Below are 26,927 nucleotides of genomic sequence, written 5' to 3' on the forward strand. Positions count from 1 at the left end.
GCTGAGGCGGGCGGATCATGAGGTCAGGAGATCAAGACCATCCTGGCTAACACGGTGAAACCCCATCTCTACTAAAAATGCAAAAAATCAGGCGGGCGTGGTGGCACGCGCCTGTAGTACCAGCTCTTTGGGAGGCTGAGGCAGGAGAATCGCTTGAACCCACAAGGTGGAGGTTGCAGTGAGCCGAGATTGTGCCACTGCACTCCAGCCTGGGTGACAGAGCAAGACTCTGTCTCAAAAAAACAAACAAACAAACGAATACAGTGAACAGAACTCAGAATGACATATATTTAGGTTGCTTAAATAGAGTGAAATTATACATTTTGCTCTACAACTTGCTTTTTTTAACTTAATGTGTGTTGTGTACATATATTGAGTTCTGTGTCAGTGTTTATAGCTACGTAGTATTCAGTACTGTGGACATTTCCTAATTAGCCATTTTTCTATTTACATAGACTTTTATGGGATTTTTGCTACTACAAATAATGCTGTGATGACCATCCTTATACATATGCTTATTCTATCCCTGTATGAGAATTTTTGCTGGGTAAATTTCTTTTTATTTTTAATTAAAAAATTTTTTTTGCTGGGTAAATTTCTTAAGAGAGTTATTACAGTGTTGAAACTTAGGAACCATTTGACAGATACAGGCTGCTTTGAGAGGTGAGGATTCAGCTAAGACAGTAGAGTGAGTGTTATTCTTTTATTCAGCCAAAGAGCAGATATACTCAGCAATTTTTAGAGAGTATTCCAGTCTGTTCTTTTAGTGCATTCTGTTTCATTGGCATCTATTTTTCAGATAACTGTCTTTTGATTTACAGCAGTTAATTTTATTGAGTTTTTAAAAGGATACATAAATGTGATTGTTCTATAGTTTAAGGTACCTGTGTATGTTAAAATGCATGTTATACTGTGGTTCTAAGCCTGATGTGTCTACTGTTACTTATAAGGAATGCAGGTAAGATAATTACATCATTTGATCAACATACATTTTTATTGTATGTCGATCAAAGATAATAAAGTGGAAATACATCTACTTCTGTAATCTGTTTCTTCTCACGACATTTCTGACACTAAATATGTTTTTTTTTTCTACACTAACAATTCTCCAACTCTTTAGTCACCAACTGGGTATCCAACAATTGATTCAGGTCAGTGATTACACTACTCAGAGTGACCGCTAGACTCCACACATTAAGGGGTCGGTCCCCACAACAGACTGCCTCCACTTCAGATGCCATTAAGCCCATGCCTCGTGTACTTCTGACCAATTGGCTGTAAGTTGGGGATTTCCACAATCCCCTTCTCAGGTTTGATAATTTGCTAGAATGGCTCACAGAACTCAGAAAAGCATTTTACTTACATTTATCGGTTTATTATAAAAAGGACACTATAAAAGATATAGCATATTAAGAGGTAGAGAGAGTGAGGTCGTGGTTCCAACCATAGGAGCTCCTGTCCTGTGGAGTTAGAGTGTATCACCCTTCTGGCACCCTGACCTTCCACGAATTCCATTATTTAAGAATTCTAGTGGAGATTCCATGACATGGACATGACTGGTTAAATCATTGGCCATTAGTAATTAGCTGGATCTCCAACCTCTTTTCTCTTCTTAGTGGTATGGGTAGGATGGGACTGAATGTTCTGACCCTCTAATCTTGTGGTTGGTTCTTCTGGAAAGCAGTCCCTGTCCTGAATCTATCTAGGGGTCCACCTAGAGTAACCATATTAGCATAAACTCAGGTATGGTTGAAACAGGCTTACTGTGAATAAGAAAAGTGGCTCCTCTCACCCCTATGACTCAGGGATTCCAAAGGTTTTAGATGATCTGTGCCAGGAACCAAGGAAATACAAGGAAAAAAAGAGAACAAATACAGTCTGCCTTCCTGTATCAGTGTTTTCAACCCACTACAGGTTGAAAATATTAGGGAAAAAAATGGTATAGTTGCATTTGAACATGTACTGATTTTTTTTCCTCATGTCATTATTTTCTAAACAATACCGTATAACAATTATTTACATAGCGTTTACATTGTATTGAGTATTGTAAGTAATCTAGAGATGACTTAAAGTACGCAGGAGGGTATGTGTAAGTTATATGCAAATGCTGTATCTTTTTATATAAGGGACTTGAGTATCCATGGATTTCGGTATCTGGGAGAGTCAGAGGGTGTCCTGGAACCAATCAATCCCTCTTAGATACTGAGGGACGACTATATATGTTTCGGTCTCCCAAAGTGCTGGGATTACAGACATCAGCCACTGTGTTGTGTATTTCTTACAGCATGTCCATAGAGATTGTGTAATGGCCCCATATAGCTTGATTCAACCGTTTTCCATTCAAGAAATAAATTTTTTATGCTAAACACTGTAATTATGCCTCAACTGCCAAATTGTTCTGTCCCCAGAACTTTGCCGATGGTTTGACAATTCCTGTTTATGCACACACTTTTAAACACTAGCATTCTCGCATTACTGTAACTCCCTGAGACTGGATAATTTATAGAGAAAAGAGATTTAGTTGGCTCAAGGTTCTGCAAGGCTGTACAGGAAGCATGGCTGGGGAGGCCTCAGGAAACTTACATTCATGGCGGAAGGTAAAAGGGGAGTAGGCAGGTCCTAGATGTCTGGAGCTGGAGGAAGAGAGAGCAGGGGGAGTTACTAGACACTTTTAAACAATCAGATCTCGCGAGAACTCGTTATCACAAGAACAGCAAGGGAGAAATCCACTCCCATGATCCAGTCACCTGCCAGACCCCTCCTCCGACATTAGAGATCATAATTCAACATGAGATTTGGGTGAGGCCATAAATCTTAAACCATATCAACTAAATATTAGTCATCTTAATTTTTGTCAACATTGCAGACAAAAAATAGAGCCTATATAGAACACATTGTTTTGATTTGCAATTTACTGATTATTAGTGAAATTTAGCACAATTTAATTGTATTGGGTATGTATTCTGTTAATTAGTCATTCATGATTTTGCTTATATTGAATTGTCTTTTAAATTGATTTGATGTAGTACTTAATATATATTACGGATATTGTTCTTTGTTAATTTACATATGTTGCATATACTTTCTTCTTAGCTATTGCTTATCTTTTAAATTTGCTCATGGTGTCTTTTGTTGATTTTGTATGCAGGATTTAAAATTTTGTGAGGTGAAATATGAACCTTTAGTCTTCTGGGTATTTTATCTTGCTTTTAGGCTGCCCCTCTTTTCTTCTAGATCTTTTATGGGTTCTTTTTGTTTTTGTTTTTGTTTTTGTTTTTTGGAGACGGAGTCTCACTCTGTCGCCCTGGCTGGAGTGCAGTGGCACAATCTCGGCTCACTGCAACCTCTGTCTCAATCTCTGTCTCCCGGCTTCAAGCAATTCTCCTGTCTCAGACTCCCAAGTAGCTGGGACTACAGGTGCCACCATGCCCGGCTAATTTTTTATATTTTTAGTAGAGACATATCTTTTATTCAGAAGTATAATTAATGAGCTGTAATTGGAAATTGGGCCTGTGAAACATTTATGGAGGCTATTGTTCTAGACTAGCCTCTTGCACTGGACCCCACCAGATCAGAACAAACCAGAATGGAGTCACTTGTGCTGAGTGCCACATAATCAAACTTGGAAATAGGCCAGTTTTCTAAAAAATAGGAGTTTATAGTCAGTCTGAGTCTTCGTAATAAGGAAGTCCCTGTTTTAACCTTTTAAAGGAAAGCATCTTTGAAACAATCAGTCTGCTTTTTGTACTGTTTCTGCTTTCTTCAGACTTTTTCTTCTTTTAAAGCCAACCTCCTCTCCTCTCATTGGAAGTCATTTTATTTTATAAAATGAGATGTTGTCCAATTCCAGGAGCCCAAATAAAAGCCAATTGTGGGCTGGGCGTGGTGGCTTATGCCTATAACCCAGCACTTTGGGAGGCTGAGGTGGGCAGATCACCTGAGGTCAGGTGTTTGAGACCAGCCTGGCCAAAAGTACAAAAATTAGCCAGGCGTGGTGGCGGGCGCCTTTTAATCCCAGTTACTCAGGAGGCTGAGGCAGGAGAATTGCTTGAACTGGGAGGTAGGTGGAGGTTGCAGTGAGCCAAGATCGCGCCACTACACTCCAGCCTGGGCGACAAGAGCGAAACTCTATCTTAAAAAAAAAAAAAAAAGCCAGTTGTGTCTTTAAACTTGTCATAATTTTGTCTTTTGATAGGCCCATGGTAGACCTAGATCTTGTTCTGTTGTGTGACAAAGATTATTTAGGCTGTTGTGATCTAGGGAGCACATTCTTGTCACTGGAAAAAATCCTTAAGATCATTTTGTGTGGCACCTCACTTTGTATCTTCTTTGCTGGCTTCCATTCTACTCTTCAGCTTTTCAGACTGTATCTTGGTCACCCATTCTTGTTCTTTTCCTCTTTCTCTACTCTGTGTATTTGTTAGTATCTGTACATAGGCGACTCTCAAATATTGTTCATTGAAATCACTTTTCATTGAGATCTGAAAAACAGAAGCTAAATGTATTTCACATTCTTGGTTTGGGCAAGGGGGAACCACAGGCAGAAATATAGTTTCTCACTAAACAGAAGAGGAAAGATTAAATACAATTTTGGGGCAGAGTGAATTTAAATTAAATTTACATGAAGATGTATACTGATCTAAAGCAAAGAGACACTAATTCTCAAAGAGCGTATCTGTTTAGTGACATGTTCATAAGAATTGAGATAATGATTTTGGCAGTCTGCGAGACTTTGCCCCTATTTTTGGTCTCGGGATCACCTGCTGTACTATCTGGTAAGATAGCATCCATGTGGTAGTATTTAAGACTGTAGATACCAGAGAACATATTACTCTAATGCAGACTTAACAGAAAGATAAGGAAGAACTAGAAAATTCTGCAAAGTCATGAAGATTGTAGTTTTTCCAAATGGTACCAGGAAATTCTGGAAGTGCAGCTGACTTGTCAATCACTCCTAAGTCTTATTTGCCACAGGAGTACAGATATCCAAATCAGATATAATTTGGTTATGTGGAAGATAACTAGTATCTCTAGAAGAATAATACTTCAGAGTATTTTATTTGATAGTTCCTGTTAATTTTCCAGGGTAGCGTTCAGTAGACAGAAGGAGTGTTCTGCTTATAATTGGTCCTAGGGTAACAGTTACAGATTGGGACATGGGTTAGCATTTGGAATTCTTAGAAATTCCTCCAATGGATTTTTAGAAATTCCTCCTGAGTAGTTTTGGTTCTCTGAAAGATTTATTTTGTTGTAGTAGGATATATGTTAGAAATAATGGCACATGTGTTAGTTTGGTATAAAAGTAATTGCGGTTTTGGACTGTGAATTTTAAATCATCCTAACTAGGCTCAAACACATCTTTATTAATCAAAATAGGAACCATTACAATCAACACATTTTTGCCAATGAGAAATAAATTTGTTTATTCCTGTAGTGTGAAAATCCATGCTTTGAGATTCAGTGAACTCTTGGAAAGTATTTTCTGCATCGTGCTAGTTGTGGAAGTGTCTTCCCTGCAAAAAATTGTCGAGATGCTTGAATAAGTGGTAGTTGGTTGGCAAGAGGTCCGATGAATATGGTGGATGAGGCAAAACTGTAGCCTAATTCTGTCAACCTTTTTTTTTTTTTTAGGTGGAGTTTCGCTCTTGTTGCCCAGGCTGGAGTGCAGTGGTGAAATCTTGGCTCACTTGCAACCTCTTGCCTCCTGGGTTCAAGCAATTATCCTGCCTCAGCCTCCTGAGTAGCTGGGATTACAAGTATGTGCCACCACGCCTGACTAATTTTTGTATTTTTTGTAGAGATGGGGAGTTTCACCATGTTGGCCAGGCTGGTCTCGAACTCCTGACCTCAGGTGACCACCTGCCTCAGCCTCCCGAAGTGCTGGGATTACAGGTGTGAGCCACGGTGCCTGGCCTCCTTCAACTTTTGAAGCGTTGGTTGTGTGACGTGCATTTGAGCATTGTTGTGGATAAGAATTGGGCCCTTTTTGTTGATCAATGCCAGCCACGGGCATTGCAGTTTTCAGTGCATCTCATCGATTTGCTGCGCATAGTTCTCAGATGTAATGGTGTTGCCAGGATCTGTAGTGGATCAGAAAGCTGTAGCGGCAGCGGACCACCAGAGGGTGACCATGACTTTTTTTTTGGTGCAAGTTTGCCATTGGGAAGTGCTTTGGAACTTTGGAAGTGCTTCAGTCCAACCACTGAGCGGGTCATCACTAGTTACCAAATAAAATCCACTTTCGTCACAAGTCACAATCCAATGGATAAATGGTTTATTGTTGTTGCGTAGAATAAGAGAAGACAACACTTAAAAATTGTGCTATTTTTGATTTTTGCTCAGCTCATGAGACACCCACTTACCGAGCTTTTTCACCTTTCCAGTTTGCTTAAAATGCTACGACCATAGAATGGTAGACGTTGAGTTCTTTGGTAACTTCTAGTGTAGTTATAAGAGGATCGGCTTCTATGATTGTTCTTAGATGGTTGTTGTCAACTTCCGATGGCTGGTCACTATGCTCTGCATCTTCAAGGTTCTTGTCTCCTTTGCAGAACTTTTTTTTTTTTTTTTTTTTTTTGGAGGCAGAGTCTCGCTCTGTTGCCCAGGCTGGAGTTCAGTAGCATGATCTCGGCTCACTGCAACCTCTGCTTCCCAGGTTCAAGCCATCCTCCTGCCTCAGCCCACCAGTAGCTGGGATTACAGGCACATGCCAGCATGCCTGGCTAATTGTTTTATGTTTTATTTTTAGTAGAGACAGGGTTTTGCCATGTTGGCCAGGCTGGTCTTGAACTCTTGACCTCAGGTAATCCACCACCCTCCTCGGCCTCCCAAAGTGCTGGGTTTACAAGCGTGAGCCACCGTACACGGCCTGTAGAACTTCTTTCTTGGACCACCACTGCCCTGTATGTTCATTAGCAGTTCCTGGGTGGAATGCGTTGTTGATGTTGAGAGTTGTCTCCAGTGCTTCACAAACCATTTTGAACTCGAATAAGAAAATCACTCAGATTTGTTTTTTGTCTAACTCCATTTCCATAGTCTAAAATACACATAAACAGCAAGTAATAACTCATTAGCAAAAAAAATAAAGTGAGAAATGCCCATTAAAATGATGTATAACATAACCGCATTGAAGAATGTATTCCAGTATCAAATAGTGAATTCCAACAATGCAAAAACCACAATTAATTTGCACTAGCCTAATATCTACATAGAAGCTGGCCATCTATATTTATACATGATTCACCTCAAATTCAACAACTAGAGTCATCTTCAAAGCAGCATCATTGGATAGACTCTGGCCATTGTTTTTTTCCCCTGCTTCTTTGTTTGCTAATATGGAACAGAGCCTCTTATTTTTCTGCTTCCTTTATCTACTAATATCTTATAAGTAGGTCTTTAATTCTTAGAGGATAAAATATCTTTTGATTTTTAAAAATTATTTTGATAGCTAGGTTTATTCGAAGGGCTGTATGTTTGTTTTAGTTTGTATTTTGTCAGTTTTCTCAGGTTCTTTGAATGTTTTCAGCTACATATTGGAGATTATCCAAATTTGAAATTTTCCATTTTAATTTTCTTTTATAAGTCCTGTATTTTATGTTTTAGCTTATGAACAAGAAGACAGCCAGGGTTTTTATTATATTAACTTTGGGTCTGTTCCACAGTATAAAGTCTTGATGGCAATTTCTCATGTCTCTCCCCTCCACTCTTCACTTTCTCTCTCCTTCCCTCTCCCTTCCCACACAGGGTCTCTCCTACAGCCTCAAACTCCTGGGCTCAAGCAGTCCTCCTGCCTCAGACTCTTGAGTAGCTGGGACTACAGGCCAACTCATTTTCTTACTCTAGTCACTATTATTAGGTGTGTGTGTGTGTGTGTATATATATATATATATATATATTTTTTTTTTTTTTTTTTTTTTTTTTTTTGATACCTGAGCTCACTCTGTTACCCCAGCTGGAGTGCAGTGGTGTAATCTCAGCTCACTACAACCTCAGCCTCCTAAGTAGCTGGGGCTCCAGGTGTGTGCCACCACTCCTGGCTAACATTTTGTATTTTTTATAGAGAGGGGATTTTGCTGTGTTGCCCAGGCTGGTCTCAAATTCTGGGACTCAAGTGATCTACCTGTCTCGGCCTCCCAAAGGGCTGGGATTACAGGTGTAAGCCACTGTGCCTGCCCCTGCCCCAACTTTTTTTTTTTTTTTTTAATGTTTTTTCCTTAAAAAAAAAAAAAATTAGGGACAGGGTCTCACTCTGTTGCTGCAGACTGGAGTGCAGTGGCACAATTGTACCTCACTGAAACCTTAAACTCCTGGGCTCAAGCGATCTTCCAGCCTTAGCCTCCCAAGTGTGTAGAGCGATAGGCACACGACATCACACCCACCTAATTTTTAATTTTTTTTGTGTGGAGATGGCGTCTTGCTGTGTTGCCCAGACTGATCTTGAACTCCTGGCCTCAGGCAGTCCTGTGAGCCACCGTACCTCCCCAGTCTTTAAGTCGTCTTCTAGCTATCTGTTGGCTTTAACTGTTAGCCTTAAACCATGCCTTAATTCAGTTTCTGTTGGCTTACCACTAGAAGCAGCATTGTAGCAATTTTAAATGAGTATTAGGTCATTGGTTGTTTTGGGGGAGAAGACCTTAGGAAAGGATAGTTCATTTAGGATTTTGGGGGAAGCAGTAGAGAAGAACAAAAGGAATATATGCTGATGGCGGTGGTAAAGCATGATAATGTTAGATGCATAAGGAGGGCACGTTTCAGATAGTTTGAGGGGTTTTGTTTCCCCCTTCTGACTTTAGCAAGAGAATCTTTTAGGGATGCTGTTTTCAAGTCAGTTTTATTTTGAGACCTTGGCATGCTGGTCACACAAGGCCATTGTATATTTGGTACTTTTTTTCCTTTCCTTTCTAGAGCTTCTCTGAGCTGTATTACCTTTGATGTGCCCCAAATTCTTCATAATAGCTGAGGTAACTAGAAATCATCCTTGGAGAAATTGTGCCATCTAGCCTACTAAGTGCAATAATTTAAGATTGTAGTAAGAATGCATATAGCAGGAATTCTACCAGGAGAAGCTTACAGCTTTCACTTTGATTCACAAGAGAGGGTTGCCATAGTAGGTGTCTAATAATACTTATAAAATGGTAGCTAGGGCCTATGACTGAATAATCAAACTCTGTGATTACCAGTCTGTTAACCGTTAGCTCCAGAGTACAGGAATGAGGGACATGTTGTGTCTTCAGGGAAGCATGGGAATTTTTTTTTTCCCCCCACCATCTACTGGACCACTCTACTTTAGTGGTCTGTAACTGGAACTCAGTGTGTGTAGCAACTGTACTGCTCTTCTAATGCATACTTTTCTTTTGTGTTCTCTCTTAATAAAAAAATGGTTGCTTTCTCAGAGCCATATTTGACCCTTCTTTCTTATACCAGTGTCTTGTATATCACTTAGTGGTCTAATTGTCTCTCTGTCCATGTTTAATTGCTTTAGTTCAGATAGTTTATATCATACAGGTTTTTAACAACTTTCTCTCACTGATTTTATTGTTAGTTGCTTTCTAGTCTTCTACCTTCTATACTACTTGAGTTTTTGTGAATGATTTGATCATGTTACTCTCCTGTTTAAACCTTTTTTTTTTCCTTTTTTGAGACTAAGTGTCGCTCTGTCGCCCAGGCTGGAGTGCAATGGTACGATGTCAGCTCACTGCAACCTCCACCTCCCAGGTTCAAGCGATTCTCCTACCTCAGCCTCCCACATAGCTGAGATTACAGATGCGCGCCACCACACCTGGCTAATTTTTGTATTTTTAGTAGAGACTGAGTTTCACCATGTTGGCCAGGCTGGTCTCGAACTCCTGACTTCAAGTGATCCGCCTGCCTCGGCCTCCCAAAGTGCTGGGATTACAGGCATGAGCCGCCGCACCTGGCCCTGTTTAAAACTTTTAATATCTTCCAATCACAAGCATGCCCATACATGGTGCTGTAATTTGCTTTGAACCCTCTTTTATACTTCCATTCCACTATAGTAATCTCTATTAATATATTTATTTTTTTTCCTTTAAGCTCTGTTAGATTGATAATGCCTTTCTTTTTAAGGTTTATTTCATCTCTGCCAAAGCCTATTTAACTCCTTAAATTCCCCAATCCACCTCTATAATTCCATTTATTTTTGTTTATATTTCTGCTTAGACTTTGTCTTATCGATTGTAGTTGAGCTATTTGCATGCATTTCCTTCTAGACAAGGACCCTGGGGCAGTTCTGCTTGACTAGTGATAGATATTTACTAAATACTTGGATGACTGGGGCCACTTCATTTTTCTGTGCCCCACAGGAGTGAGTTTTTTATCTACAACCCTCTTTCCCACATTTATACTAGATGTCCCCCTACTCAAAGACAAGCAGAGAAGTTGGTCTCATGCTGTTCAGTTCATTTATATCAGGAAAGGAGGCGAAATTAATCAGGGTGGTGAGGAGACTTTGAAATGGTGTCAAATGGGGAACAATAGGAGGAACTAGGATATTTATCCAAAAGGAAAGGAAAATCAGGTGGGATATGATACCATTTTCCAAATATTTGAAAGACTGTCATGTAGAAAAATTATAGACTAATTATTATTATTATTATTATTATTATTAGTTTGTCTTCAGAGGACAGCTATAGGATGAATAGGTAGCAGTTTGGGTCTCAACATTAGGAAGAGCTTTCTGAAGATAATTTTTCATGAGTGAAGCTGTGAAAGTAGAGCAGAATGACTAGTGGTTTAAAGTGCTATAAAGTAGATATTTTAACTTGGGCAGTGTTGGACTAGATAGCTATGCTGAAGAATCTGAAATTTTCCTGATTTAGTTCTAAGTTCTATGACTGTGAATTTCATAAAAATATTTATTGTTTTGGGTTAAGATAATCTTCTATACATTCAGTAGTAATTAAGCACTTTTGATATGTTAAGTACTTCCTGTATGCCAGCTCTTAGGCGTTTGGAAGTCAGTAGGCTTTTACTGTCAAGTAGTTCATATTTATAAGTGTAAAAGATTCTTGAGTTTTTATTCTTTTTATTTTTTGAGAACCAGTGAATAATTTGTTTTTATTCTCAAGATTAACAATTACTAAAAATCAGTTTTGAGATTTACTTCCTGTCTTAATCCATTTGGCCTGCTATAACAAAATACTTTAGGCTGGATAATTTATAAGCAACAGACATGTGTTACAGTTCTGGAGACTGGGAATTCCAGGATCATGGCACCAGCAGATGCAGCATCTGGTGAGGGCCTATTCCTTATAGCTACTTCTCTGTGTCCGAACATGCTGGAAGGGCCAAAAGTTTCCGTTAAGCCTCTTTTATAAAGGCACTAATTTCATTCATGAGGGTGGGGCCCTCATAACCTGATCACCTCCCAAAGTCCCCACCTTTTAATATTACTGCATTGAGATTAGATTTCAACGTAGGAATTTTGGTGGGGCACATACATTCAGACCATAGCACTTCCCTTCCAAATACTAAAATTGTTTTTCTCTCTTTTTTATTTCCAGCAATGTCTCAGGCTGTGCAGACAAACGGAACTCAACCATTAAGCAAAACATGGGAACTCAGTTTATATGAGTTACAACGAACACCTCAGGTAATGACTAAGATGACTGCCAAAGGGCATATGAGACATGTAAACTGGGATACATTTTTAGAACATGAAAACTTAAATAGAACATACAGTAATAATAAATTTATATTCAATCATTCCTGACTTCTGTATGTTTGTTAACACTTTATTCATTGATTGAACAAATAATCTGAATACTCTATACAAGCTTTTGTGGTAGGTACTGGGTAAACAGTGGTGAGTAAAACAGATGTAGCACCAAACCATGGACTTTACAGACATTGAACAAGTAAATATCTATAAAATTCACATGCGAGAAGTTGTAGAAAGTTGGGCAAGTCCTCCTTGCTGTAATAAGTACCAATAAGGCACCAAAGAAGACTGTTTTGGGATGATGGCAAAGACTAAGGGAGGAGCAGGTTTGAAGGCAATAAACATGCTTAACATTGGATTAATTTCGAGATTCCTATACAACAGGCAGGCAGAGATGCCAGCTAGAGATGATTTTTATATTAGTCTGGACTAAATGTAAAATTTTAGGGATTGACAGCCAGCACATTTTAAGCAATAGGAATGGATAAAATCATCCAGAGAATTGAGCAGAGGACCTATAATTTCATCCAGAGCTGCTTCAGCATTTAGAAATTAGGTAATGGACAAGGAACCAGTGAAGGAAACTGAGAGGAACATCCAGAGAAAAAGAAGGAAAAACAGTATTTGAGAGGGGGGAGGGATTTAAAAGCTAAAGGAAGCCTTACCAACATGGAGAAACTCCATCTCTACTAAAAATACAAAATTAGCCAGGCGTGGTGGCGGGCACCTGTAGTTGCAACTACTTGGGAGGCTGAGGCAGGAGAATCGCTTGAACCTGGGAGGTGGAGGTTGTGGTGAGCTGAGATTGCGCCATCGCACTCCAGCCTGGGCAACACGAGCGAAACTCCGTCTCAAAAAAAAAAGCTAAAGGAATTATTTCAAGGAGGACGTAGTTAAAGTGTTTAACACTAGTGACAGGCTGAATAAGGTGAAGGTTAGACAAGTGTAAATTAGAGTTGACAATACAGTTGGCCCTCCACATATATGGGGTTCTGCATCTGTGGATTCAAGCAGCCACAATTGAAAAAATTCAGGAAAAAAAAGTTTTCACAAAGTTCCAAAAACTAAAACTTGAATTTTCCATGTGCTAAGTACTATGTTGAATCCATGCAAATGAGGTGCTGTACGGGCATTGTATTAAGTATTACAAGTAATTTAGAGATGATTTAAAGTAGCAGTCCCCAGGGACCATTTTCATGGATGACAGTGTTTCCATGGATCGGGGGTGGGTGGGTGGGGGATGGTTTCAAGATGAAACTGCACCATCTCAGATCATCAGGCATTAGATTCTAATAAGGAGCATGCAGTCTAGATCCCTTGCGTGTGCAATCCTCAATAGGGTTCGGACTCTTATGAGAATCTAATGCCACCACTGATCTGACAGGAGGCGGACCTTAGGCGGTAATGCTTCCTCGTCTGCTGCTCAGCTCCTGCTGTGTGGTCTGGTTCCTAACAGGCCAGTACCTGTCCATGGCCTGAGGGTTGGGATTCCTAATTTAAAGTACGTGGGAGAATATGCCTAAGTTATAAGGGACTTGAGCATCCAAGGATTTTGATATCTGTGGAAGTTCCTGGAGCCAATCCCCCATGGATACCAAGGGTTGACTGTATATACTTGGTGACCTTGACAAGAGCAAGCTCACCTGAGTAGATTGTACAGGGTTGAGGGTTGAATGGAATCATGGTGCATTCTCATCATTGGTTCACACGATGAATCAAGGATATGATAATTATATATATATGGCCCAGTAAGGGGAGGGTAGAAGTGACAGAAGATGAATAGGCAGTTCTTCAGAGAAATTCAGCTATGCAGGGGAGCTGAGAAATGGAGTAAAAACTGGGGACCAATGTGAAATTGAGTTTTCAGTTGTGTTTATAAGATGGAGATAGAGGCCGGGCACAGTGGCTCACGCCTGTAATCCCAGCACTTTGGGAGGCTGAGGCCGGTGGATCACCTGAGGTCAGCAGTTTGCGCCAGCCTGACCAACATGGTGAAACCCTGTCTCTACTAAAAATACAAAAAATTAGCCGGCCGTGGTGGGCGCCTGTAATCCCAGCTACTCGGGAGGCTGAGGCAGGAGAATCGCTTGAACCCGGGAGGTGGAGTTTGCAGTGAGCTGAGGTCATGCCATTGCACTCCAGCCAGGGCAACAAGAGTGAAACTCCGTCTCAAAGAAAAAAAAACAAACTGGAGATAGAGTGCCCGTCTTCTCTCTCCCCTTGCACAGCTCTAGGATGCATCATTCATGTTTTACTATGCCGCAGCCCAAGCTGAGACTCTAATCTCTTAGGCCGATTCAATGGAGAAGGAGAGATGGCTGAAATCAGAGAGCAGATAGAATAATCAAAAGAAGAATCCCTTTGAGAGGGTACAAAGGAATATACCTTTGATAGGACAAGGTATAGTTTCTCCTTGTAACGAGAGATAGATGATGATGTATAGATTTCATACAGAGGAAATGAAGGAACTCTCTTGTAATGGAATACCTCAATAAATTGAGGTAAGATAGTTTATCGAACGTGAAGATGGAAAAAGGTCAGCAGATAGAAGAAAAGGTGTAAAATAATGTATAGAAAGGAAAAGCGAGTTTGTTAGATTAACCAGTTGCTGAGCAGTGTTGAACACCCATATGAGGCTGGTGAAATTTTTAGTTATACCAAGGTGGTTTTCCCTTTTTCTCTTCCCCTACAGTGCTACATATCTGCACAAGTACAGCCCGGGCGGAGAACATAGATGGTTGAATTTATCCAGGGTGGGGATTTTGTTAGGCATGTTCTAAAGAGGCAGAGGAGAACCGACTTGATTACTCTCTGGGTCATCAATATACTCTGAGTGATAGTTTCCTAAATCAAGTTTGTCTAAGTGTTAAACTAAGGGAAAAAGAAAATTTTTTATTTCATATTTGTATATTCATATTTGTGTATTTATGTATATTTATATAGAGAAGCTGAAACCTCACAAGCATATTTTATTAATACTTGAGCCCTTTATGAACAATAGCTATAGTTTCTATGGTTTTCTTTGTGGAGTAATCCATCTTTGACCATATAAAGAAAGCACAAGTATGATGGACTGCCAGTGGAAACAGGAAGCACGGGAACCTATTGAAAGCCACTTACTTACACCTGCATCTTGCTTTACAATTCTCACCGTACTAGAACTCTCCTCAATCCATAGGAGTTGATATTGGTGGCTTTAGAGCTGAGTAATCTATGTTCTCACTGCCAGCTTGTGGAGAGGGTAGTGAACCAAGTAGGATTCACTAATCACTCTGCAGCAGGGGAGATAAGTCCTGAAATTTTACATTGGAACTCCAGATGCATTTTGGAGAGAAACATATTTAGGCATGACAGTTAGATGTAGCAATACATTTTATACTTTGGATATATTCTGGTATAAATCAGCTTCTGGGTTAGTGTGAGAAGCTGACTACTTTGTATAAAATTGCTCTGTGGAAAATAATTTTCAGGGTTCAAAAGTATTTTAAAATGAAATTCTATTAAGCTATTTATAAACTAGAGACTACTTTTATTGGAATCTTATTTTCATGGTCAGCATGAAACATAATTTATTGTGAAAATGGTGTAACTTTTGAAGATGGATGTTTTCTAAGGGTTAATTTAGCCCTAACTTTCTCATTTTGCAGGTAAGAAAGCAATGTTAAATAATTATTTAGACTAAGCTAGTTAATTTGACTAGAACTAGATCTAACCTAAGGTATATGATTCCAAATTCAATGTTTTTTTATTATACCAGGCTAATTTCCCACTAGTAAGCTTTTAAATACATGAATATGTTATCTTTAGCATTAAAGTAAGAGCATTTATATAATATAGTGGTGGTGGGGCTGAGGGAAGCTGTAGGTGATTATAGCCAAAACAAAATTAGCTGTGAGTTGACAATGGCAGTGGCTGAGTGATGGGTACATAAATGTTTGTTTTTACCATTTCCAGTATTTTTATATGTTTGAGCTTGTCCATAATAAAAAATTAAGTAGCTTTTAATTTTAAAGTGACTCTTTTACAGGAGGCAATAACAGATGGCTTAGAAATTGTGGTTTCACCTCGAAGTCTACACAGTGAATTAATGTGCCCAATTTGTTTGGATATGTTGAAGAACACCATGACTACGAAGGAGTGTTTACATCGTTTTTGTGCAGACTGCATCATCACAGCCCTTAGAAGTGGGTATGTTGAAAAGAGTTATTATACTAGGTACTTAAATTGTACCATGAAAATGCTTTCCAGGGTGTGAGAAATACTTTTTCTTTTTCTTTTTTTTTTTTGAGACAGAGTTTTGCTCTTGCCCAGGCTGCAGTGCAGTGGTGCAATCTTGGTTCACTGCAACCTCCACCTCCTGGAGGTTCAAGCTATTCTCCTGCCTCAGCCTCCAGAGTAGCTGGGATTACAGGCTTGTGCCACCATGGCCAGCTAATTTTTTTTATTATTTTTGCTAGAGACGGAGTTTCAACACATTGGCCAGGTTTCAGCATGTTGAACTCCCGACCTCAGGTGATCCACCGGCCTTGGCCTCCCAAAGTGCTGGGATTACAGACATGAGTCACTGCACCTGGCCGAGAAATACATTTCCTTTCCTTTCTTCTTTTTCTTCTTTCCCCTTTCCTCTTACTCCTTTCCCCTTTCCCTTTTCCTTTCCTTTCCTGAGATGGAGTCTCATTCTGTCACCCAGGCTGGAGTGTAGTGGCACGATCTTGGCTCACTGCAACCTCCACCTCCTGGGTTCAAGCGATTCTCCTGCCTCATCCTCCTGAGTAGCTGGGATTACAGGCATGTGCCACCACGCCTGGCTAATTTTTCTATTTTTAGTAGAGGGGGAGTTTCACCGTGTTGGTCAGGCTGGTCTCGAACTCCTGACCTTGTGATCTACCCGCCTTGGCCTCCCAAAGTGCTGAGATTACAGGCGTGAGCCACTGCACCCAGTCGAGAAATACATTTTCTATAAGTGATTGAGAACTAGAAATCCTTCTGAAGTGTAAGTTTTAATTGTAGGAAAATCTTTGTATTGAAATCACTGATTTTTAGACACTTCATAGGATGAGTATTTGTTTTGAGGAAATTACAAAGCGTAAAACCATGATTTTTCCACTTAAGTATATAAAATAATATACTTATGGAAGTATTATTTCAATAAAATAATTTATTACATATAAATTAACATATATATTAGTGGGTATTTTTTTCTTGCAAAGCATGGATATTGGAAAGGGGCAGTTTAAATTAGAAGAGAATAGATTTTTATTTCTAAGATGGTTATTTATAAATTATCTTTGGAAATACTCAAATTTTTTCTTTTGACAAGTGGTATAGAGTGTTTGAGGTTTCCAGAATCTTGCTTACCCACTAGTCAGAGTTTCAAGGAAATTCAGGTTAATCGGTTTACATTTCTGTGACTTATTAAAGGTATTGGAATTAAGGTGAATATCCAGAAGCCAGATATTTTTGTCTTAGTCCAAAGATACTAGCATTGTTTACATTTGCTTTCCCCTCCTTTTATTTAGCAACAAAGAATGTCCTACCTGTCGGAAAAAACTAGTTTCCAAAAGATCACTAAGGCCAGACCCAAACTTTGATGCACTCATCAGCAAAATTTATCCAAGTCGTGATGAGTATGAAGCTCATCAAGAGAGAGTATTAGCCAGGATCAACAAGCACAATAATCAGCAAGCACTCAGTCACAGCATTGAGGAAGGACTGAAGATACAGGCCATGAACAGGTATATGGGAAAGAGGGTCAGAGAGGGTAGCTATTTTTCTGAATACTTTATTAACAATTAAATTTACTGTTTGAAAAAGTTAAAATACAGTAACAAATAGTTGTACTGCATGATTACTTTTCATGCAGGTATAATACATGCCTCCAGGCATAATAGGGTATTTCATTAAAAATACTAGAATCTCTCTTGTACCTACTTTTTTCTCAACTTACCGTTCTGTTTCTCCTCTTCTTTTTATAGCAAAATTCCTTGAAAGAGTTGTATCTCCAATTCTTTTCCCATTCTTTTATGAACCTCCTCCAGTCAGACATTCATCCTCACCACCCCATCATATTGCTGTTATCAGTGTTATTAGTGATCTCTTCATTGTGCCATCTAATGGCTGATTCTGAGACCTCATCTTACTTAGCAGCATTTGACACAATTAATTTCTCCCTTCTCTTTAAATAATTTTCTTCACCTGACTTTCAGGAGGCCATCGTCTCTTGGTTACCTTTGTATGTCATTAACTGTTCCTTTACTTGTTTCTTTTGTACTTTTTATTTCAGTTTCCCTAACTGTTAAAGATGGTGTGTCCCAGAGACCAGTGTTTGTTTCTGTCAAAATCTGTCTCCAAATTATCTTATTCAGTTTTATGGTTTTATTTACCATCTGTATGCTGATGACTCCCAAATTTATATAGCCAGCCTGGACTTACCTGAATTTTAGACACATCTCCTTATGGGTATCTAATAAGCATCTCCAACTTAACATGATGAATACTGAACTTACTCCCTACTTCTCTTCATTCTTATTTCGGGTGATGGCAACTCCATCATTCTACTTGCTTAAGCCAAAAACTTTAGAGTTTTTTTTGAGATGGAGTCTTGCTCTGTCCCAGGCCAGAGTGCAGTGGCACCATCTTGGCTCACTGCAACCTCTGCCTCCTGGGTTCCAGCATTTCTCCTGCTTCAGCTCCTGGGACTACAGGCGCACACCACCACACCTGGCTAATTTTTGTATTTTTTAGTAGAGACGTGGTTTCACCATATTGACCAGGCTGGTCTCGAACTCCTGACCTTGTGATCTGCCTGCCTCGGCCTCCCAAAGTGCTGGGATTAGAGGCGTGATCCACCACACCCGGCCTTGGAGTCGCTTTTAAATCTCTTTCACACATCCTGTATTCCAATCTGTAAATAAATAAATATCTTTTGCTTTCTCCATAGTATATCCAGATTCATTCAGGCCACAACAGTCTTTCATTTGATGTATTGAAATAAGTTCCCAACTGGTTTTTCTACTTCCCGTGCTTACTCCCACATAGTCTATTCTCAGCACAGCAGCCAGAGATAACTGTTAAATTGAAAGGAAGATCATGGTTTTCCTTTGCTCAGAGCCCTCTAATAGCTTCTATTCACATTCAGATTCAGGCTAAAAACCAAAAGACTTTAATGATGGTTTCTAAGACCCTATATTAGGTGGGCATTTTCCCTATCCTCATCTTCTTTTCCTCTCTGACATTATCGTCTGATTTATTCAGGCCTCAAGGAGAATCATTATTTTCCATAGAAGGAGATAATAGTAAAGCCCCATCTCAGTTTAGTGGTTTTCACCTTGGCTGAACATCAGACTCACTCAGAAAACTTGTAAATCTCAAAGCTTTAGGCATCATCCCCGTCCCAGTAATCAGGGTCCAGGCATTTCTGCTTTTAAGGTTCCATAGATGATTCTGGAGTGTAGTCAAGGTCAAAAACCACTGACTTAAAGGTTAAAAGATGTGCTCCCTTCTAACAGTATTAAACTGACCTACCACTCTGTTTACCAAAGTATAATGTACTAAATGTTAAATATATTTATTTTTAAAAGAATTTTACATTCCTAAGAGTTGGAAGGACTTTAATGGTTGTTCAATTTAACCTTTTACTAAAAGGACTCTCCTTGCAAATATTCCTTTGGTTTTACTTGTACATTTCTAGTGGTGGGGCTGTGTCATAGGCACTCCTTTCTTTTGTTGGCAACTTTATTACAGCTTCCTTATTGTTCTTCAGACTCACCAAGCATTCTTCTGCCTCAGAGCCTTTGTACTTACACTACTGTATTTCAGGAACCCTCTTCCAAATAATCCACATGGCACACTACCTCACTTTCTTAGCAGGTATATGCTTAAGTTGTCATCTTCCATTCTAGGACTCTATAATTCCTTACCCTCCCTGCCTCATTTTTTTCCCCATAGCACGTATCAATCTCTGATGTGTGACCTGCTACACTAGAATATGACCCCTAAGAGGGAAGAGACTATGTCAGTATCATTGATTCTTATTAACACCATTATTTAGAACCATGCTTGGCTTAAAGTAGTAGCTGCTCAGTAAATATTTATCGATGTGTGAATTTTTAAGTTCTTCCTTTACATTGAATTAAAATTAGTCTCTTGTGTGCAGCAGTGTGGGTTTGTCTTATGTTGAAATGCTTATGTTGACTTTTACATATATTTCAGATTCTACTTCTGTGTTTTCAAATACTTTTATATAGATATATGTTCGTACATGTCCCTCCAAAGGCTTAATATTCACATTCCTCATTTCTTTTTTGTTCCTCATATGACACTCAAGATTGGTGTCATTCTTAAAATGCTACCCTCAGGACAGTATGTAGTATCATAGATGTGATTTGATAAATGTAGGATATAATAGATTATTAATGTTCTTTATATGAACATTATTCTTTAAACACTGCCTGCAGTTACATTAATGTAGCTCTGTCACATCAATCCTTTTTTGGAAAGAGGTATGGGATAAAAATAAATATATTGAGTCTTAATAAACCTGTTAGGTCATTGTAATTTATGATCAACTAAAATAACTTTTCATTTGCTTTAGTTGTGGATTTTAGAAGATATTTTCATCTTTATGTTGTGCTATTAATTTTTCTTCCCATTATTTTAGCCTGTTCATACCTTTTTTTCCAAAAGTCGTGATAAAAGACATATAACAGAATTTTCCATCTTAACCATTTGTAAGTGTAGGGTTCAGTAGTGTTAAGTACATTCTTTTTTTTTTTTTTTTTTAATGATCAGCTCCTCAAAGTTGAACATTCACAATGTTGTGCAACCAATCTACATGACTCTTTTCATCTTATAAAATTGAAACCCTGTATCCATTAAGCACTAACTCCTCATTTCTCCCTCCCCCCAGTTCCTGGTAACTGTAGTTCTACTTTGTTTCATGAATTTGACTTCCTTAGATACCTCACATGAGTGAAATCATGCAGTATTTGGACTTCTGGGTTTTTTGTTGTTGTTATTTACTATTATTAATTTCTCTTTTTACTTGACTATAGGCCACCAAGTTACGTATTTGTACTTTGGTGCCTGGTTTATATTACTTAAATGACCTCAGCATGTCTATTCATATTGTATGTGGTAAGATTTCCTTCCTTTTTAGGGCTGAATAATATTCCATTATGTGTGCTTATATATTTTTGAATCATAGTTTGTTATTTAACATACTGGTCATCCCCTGTTTTGCAATGATCTATAAATTTTACAAGCAGGATTTTTTTTTTTGGAGCATGAGTTCTTGAGCATCTTTCCTAACTATTGGACTGTTATTTCCTTGTTCTGGCCATAAACATAATGACAGTATTCTTACAAATGCAAGGCATTCTTTCATATTTCTTTTTTATCATATATTCCTCCTTCTTTTTTTTTTTTATCTATAAAGTTAGGGAGGCAGGCAATGTGGTAGAAATAATGTGGTCTGGTTCACATCCTAGCTCTAGCTCTGGCACTTACTAGCTGTATAACCTTAGGCAAATTATTTAATCTTGTACGTGAGTTTCTTTGCTTTTCTCAACTAGAAAATGACAGTAATGGTAACTGCCTTGACAGGTTGTTTTGAAGAGTAAATAAGATTGTATATATAAAGTGCCTTGCCCGGTAATTAGTTTTAGTGTCTGAGCTTGTTAGAGAGCAGCTTCTGTATCCACATTGGTTATTTAGATACCATCACATTTTCCTCAGATTCATTTTGTATTGCCTTAGCTGACTTTGAGGAAGGTCAGCAGGGAGAAAGTACTTACTATTCTTCTTAAATTTTGTTTCCTTAAGAATTTCTTTAAAGAGGCATAAATATCTTCCCTAATAACTTTTACATTTTCGTATCTGAATCATGCCTTTCTTCAGACCTGTAACCTCATGACATAAAAGGATCACAATATAAAGATTTGTCAATTAATTCTTAAAGTCTTTTGTTTAATAAAGAAAATTATTTTTAAGAGATAGCGTCTCACTCTGACCCAGGCCAGAGTACAGTGGAGTGATCCTAGTTCACTGCACCCTTGAACTCCTGGGCTCAAGCCATCCTCCTGTCTCAGCCTCCCAAGTAGCTGAGATAATAGGTGCACCACCACCCCCAGCTACTTAACGTTTTTTGTTGTTGGTAGAGACAGGATCTTGCTTTGTTGCCCAAGCAGGTCTCAAATTCCTGGCCTCAAGCTCCTCCCATCTTGGCCTCTCAATGTGTTGGGTTTACAGGTGCGAACCACCATGCCTGGCCAGTAGAATTATTAAGTGAATAGAAACAGTTGTTAAATTATTTAAATGTTTGCCTGTGAGTGAGAGAGATGTTTTTAGACCTTTCAGGAACATGTGGGAAACAGTGTCATCCAACTCAGAGCAAATTCAGTTACCAGTATGTTTTGGAATTCTAAAGTTCAGTAGCAAACATGTTTCAGATTTGTTGCTTTAAAGGCCTAAAAGTAAATTTTATGCATCCTTTTTTCCCTCTTGACTAGACTGCAGCGAGGCAAGAAACAACAGATTGAAAATGGTAGTGGAGCAGAAGATAACGGTGACAGTTCACACTGTAGTAATGCCTCCACACATAGCAATCAGGAAGCAGGCCCTAGTAACAAACGGACCAAAACATCTGATGATTCTGGGCTTGAGCTTGATAATAACAATGCAGCAATGGCAATTGATCCAGTAATGGATGGTGCTAGTGAAATTGAATTAGTATTCAGGCCTCATCCCACACTTATGGAAAAAGATGACAGTGCACAGACAAGGTAAGTGTGTGGATTAGTTTCAGATTATCTAAATTCAGAATGTTTACTTTGGAGGTAAAAGGCAGTCTTGTGTAAGAAGTAGGAGCAATATTTGTCATCCCATTGATTGTGGTGGTTCAGTTACTAGCTGCCTAGATTGTTCTTTTCTTCCTTCCTCCCTCGTGCTTTCCACCCAAAGTTGCACATCTGAAAGGAACGACTCTCCTTGGTAAAGAAGGTAAAGGGGCCCATTCAAATTTCTCAACAATGATACTAGAGTACCAATAGGTTCTAAAACTCATGCTGGCAAGAATGGCACTTTACCACCATATCTCCAGCACACTGCCTGCCATTGAGTACAGATAAGCATCAAATATTTATTGAATGAGGGATTGAATGATATATTATGCTTTAGAAATCCTCAAATTCACTTTTTTTTTTTTTGAGATGGAGTCTTGCTGTGTCACCAGGCTGGAGTGCAGTGGTGTGATCTCAGCTCACTGTAGCCTTTGCCTCCTGGATTCAAGCAATTCTCCTGCCTCAGTCTCCTGAGTAGCTGGGACTGCAGGCTCGTGCCACCAAGCCTAGCTAATTTTTATATTTTTAGTAGGGACAGGGTTTCACCATGTTGGCCAGGATGGTCTCGTTCTCTTGACCTTGTGATCTGCCTGCCTTGACCTCCCATAGTGCTGGGATTACAGGCGCAAGCCACCGTGCCTGGCCTCTTTTTTTCTTTTTTGAGATGGAGTCTTGCTCTGTCTCCCAGGCTGGAGTACAGTGGCGCCATCTTGGTTCACTACAACCTTTGCCTCCCGGGTTCAAGCGATTCTTCTGCCTCAGCCTCCCCTGAGTAGCTGGAATTACAGCTGCCCGCCACAACACCTGGCTAATTTTTGTATTTTTAGTAGAGATGGGGTTTCACCATGTTGGCCAGGCTGGTCTCGAACTCCTGACCTCAAGTGATCCACCTGCTTCAGCCTCCCAAAATGTTGGGATTACAGGTGTGAGCTACCACACCCGGCCCAAATGAACATTTCTATGCTTAGTCTTAAAAAGACATTTTAATTCTTAGACAATAAGAAATTAGCTTCTATTCTGTTTCTGTTGCTGCTATAGCCAGCAGATTCTGGTCATTCAGGTTTGGGGGATATGTTGTTCCTTTTTACCCCTTAGTGCTTTGTGTATTTGTTTGATTTTTGTCACTGTGTATCATATTTTGCAGAAGGTAAGGTAGGTAAAGCTTTCGTGGACTGACAGTAAGATATTGAGTGTTTACTTTTCCCTCTTCTGTGCCTACCAATAGGAAATTTAGATTGTAGAGCAGTAGATTTCTGATATTATTTTGTCAACAATTGAGACATTTCCATTTTACTTAGTTTTTAAGAAATGTATTAGTTCCATAATTTAAGTACATTTTTCTCATTGGCATATTCTAGATATGAAATTTTTAATTATTTATTCTTCTAGATACATAAAGACTTCTGGTAACGCCACTGTCGATCACTTATCCAAGTATCTGGCTGTGAGGTTAGCTTTAGAAGAACTTCGAAGCAAAGGTGAATCAAACCAGATGAACCTTGATACAGCCAGTGAGAAGCAGTATACCATTTATATAGCAACAGCCAGTGGCCAGTTCACTGTGAGTATTTAAAATAATAGGCTGTTGAAACTGGGAGCACATTGACCAACTGAGTGGCAAGTGGTGGGGTAGAATCTAATAAATAATGTAAAAAATCGTAACACAGTGTTAAGTAACAAGTAGTTATTCCTAAGATTGAAAAAAAAGATTCTGTGGACTTCTATTTTAGTTTCATTTCATTATTGTAGTTTGTGCAGTTTTCATAATTTCTTTCTTTCTTTTTTGTTTTAGGTATTAAATGGCTCTTTTTCTTTGGAATTGGTCAGTGAGAAATACTGGAAAGTGAATAAACCCATGGAACTTTACTACGCACCTACAAAGGAGCACAAATGAGCTTTTAAAAACCAATTCTGAGACTGAACTTTTTTATAGCCTATTTCTTTAATATTAAAGATGTACTGGCATTACTTTTATGGACAGATCTTGGATATGTTGTTGAATTTTCTTTCTGAGCCAGACTCGTTTACGCTATTCAAATCTTTTCCCCTTAATTTAAGATTTCCTTTTTGGAAGGGATTGCAATTATTCAGTATTTTTTTCTTTCCTTTAAAAAAATATATCTAAAATTTCTTGTTTTTTTTTTTTCCCCACAAAGTGTGGTTCCACTTGGAGCACCCTTTTGACCCAGGAGTTTTTCATTTTCTGTATTCTTATAAGATTCAGTTGGCTGTCCTTTTCCCGCTCCCCTTAAACGATTTTTAATCATGCAGAATGTTAAATATGTATTCTGACTTTTTTTCCCCCGGAGTCTTGTATATTTATAGTTTTCTATATAAACTGTAGTATCTTCATGAAGACCCAAGGCTCAAATTTACTGTCCTTAAAAACAATTCTCATAGGATTATTCTTTTCATGGTATTTTCTTCCATAATATCTCATTTTAAAAAGAAGTTCTTTATGAACTTAGTGTCCATTGTCATGCAATGTTATTTTTTTTCCATTCTTTTTCCCCGTAATTTTGGAATTTCTGGTCCTGGAAAGAATCAAACAAAATCTTAAGTTCTATGAGAACTTGGTTCATTGACAGATTTTGCTGAAGAAAGAAAAATTAAATTGGTAGTAAAATATAGTCTTCAGGTATATATTTGAGAGTGCTTTTTTTGTATTAGTTCTGCTGTCACTTCATTTCCTTTATTATATGTGATTTTTTTCCCATTAAAATACCAGAGATAATGGAGATATTTTGCACTTTAGCCTTGATGAAAAGTACAAGATATGTTCAGAACTTCCCTAATTTTTTTCTTATTTGTAGCCACATAAGTTTCAAGAATAACATGGCACACAGAACAATGGAAAAAAGTTTGTTTCCATTGGAAAAGTATATCATTTTGGGGTTGCCACATCAGTTTATAAATTTGGCGCTCTTCTAACTACACTCTGCAGAAGGTTAATGGAGCTTGAGCCCTGCTTTGATACGTAGTGAAAGATAATTCTGTAGAAAAACGTCAGCCAGTAGGGTAAAGTCATTCTACTGTTCTTAATTTTTATGCTGAGGGACAATGTTGGGTGTTTGGGAGCCAGAAGGCTTTTTTGACAGGTCAGAAATAAGATTGACTTGTGTGTTGTATTTCATCTCTCTCCAGACTCTAGGTATGTTTCCAACTTTATATATCACAGTATTTAAAAATACATGTTTGCATTGAGAAATTAACCCTAAAGGGTTTTTGATAGGAGGGTGTAGACCTCCAGTACCTTTGTAACTAAAGTCTGTCTAGTCATTGTAAATATTTATCTGTCAGTTTTGACAGATTGGGGCCAGCTTGATGTTTTAAATCTTCAGCCCGGTATGAAAACTTAAAGGTATATATTCAATTTTTTACCATTTTATTGAAAATATTTAAAATCTGTTTTTACAGGGTTTTTTTTTTTTTTGTAATCTGTGCCATGAAATTTGAAAACCACCAAAAATCAAGGGAACTTTTATATATTCAGTTCATTTTCTGGTGTAATGTTAAAGTTGTATAGATTATTAATGCATGCCCACTGAATATAACCCTGGTTTTGTGATAAAACTGCTTAGATTTTGTTGATGACGTTAGATTAGTAGTTGCATTAAATAACTAAATTCCCATTGTGATTATTAATTGAAATTTTGTCTTTAAGCAGAGAGTTATTTGTGAATATAAGCTTTGCGCTTAGAGAATGTATGTGTTTTTATCTGTCAGTATGGGAGGATATAAACTGCATCGTTAGTGAAATTATTGGTTGTGTAATCCTTTGTGAAATATAATTCTAGGTATTTGATAGGGTATTGAGTGTATTTTGTGTGTGGATGTGTGTTGGGGTAGGGGGAGAGGAGATGCTATTGGGCATCACTACCAACCAAGGTTTCAAAAAGTATTATCTAAGTAATTTCTGTTACCACTATCTCAACTGAGGAACAAAAGGCTCACCACATGTGGTGTGAAGGCTTTGGGTACTTATTTCTAAATTTTTTTAATGGTAACATACACATAATCAAATTTACAATTTTAACCATTTTAAAGCACGTAATTCAGTGGGGTTAGGTAAATTCACTATCCTGTGTAATGATCACTACTGTCTACTTGTAAAACTTTTTCATTACCCCAAACAGAAACTCTGTGTGCAATTAAAGTAATGCATTTCTCTTCTTAACCCTTAGCAACCTCTATTCTACTTTCTCTTTTTGAATTTGACTATTTTAGGTGTCTCGTGTTAAGTGGAATCACACATTATTTCCAAGGTTCATGTGATAGCATGTATCAGAATTTCATTCCCATTTTATGGCTGAATAATATTGTATGTATATGCCACATTTTGTTTATCCATTCCTCTGTTGATGGAGACTTTTGGTAATACTGCAGCGAACATTATTGTAGAAGTATAT

The 26,927-nt window shown here is 38.4% G+C and overlaps 1 protein-coding gene across 4 annotated transcripts in view; it reads left to right on the forward strand.

The window, feature by feature from the left end:
• LOC105484587 (ring finger protein 2) overlaps positions 1–26,323 on the forward strand; it is a 55,261-nt gene extending 28,938 nt beyond the window's left edge. For 2 of the 4 annotated variants that reach the window (XM_011746368.3, XM_071077152.1), the window contains exons 2-7: positions 11,523–11,611; positions 15,708–15,868; positions 17,200–17,415; positions 22,189–22,461; positions 23,908–24,079; positions 24,311–26,323. In XM_011746368.3, coding sequence (XP_011744670.1) covers positions 11,525–11,611; positions 15,708–15,868; positions 17,200–17,415; positions 22,189–22,461; positions 23,908–24,079; positions 24,311–24,412 — 1,011 coding nt within the window. In that variant the 5' untranslated portion in view covers positions 11,523–11,524 and the 3' untranslated portion in view covers positions 24,413–26,323. Of the gene's footprint in view, positions 1–5,680; positions 5,757–11,522; positions 11,612–15,707; positions 15,869–17,199; positions 17,416–22,188; positions 22,462–23,907; positions 24,080–24,310 lie in introns of those variants that run through there. The other 2 variants (XM_011746369.3, XM_024793706.2) reach the window with 2 other exon arrangements.
• The last annotated feature ends 604 nt before the right edge of the window (positions 26,324–26,927 follow it).

The sequence above is a fragment of the Macaca nemestrina genome, chromosome 1, assembly GCF_043159975.1.
Source record: "Macaca nemestrina isolate mMacNem1 chromosome 1, mMacNem.hap1, whole genome shotgun sequence".
In the NCBI taxonomy this organism is placed as follows: Eukaryota; Metazoa; Chordata; class Mammalia; order Primates; family Cercopithecidae; genus Macaca; species Macaca nemestrina.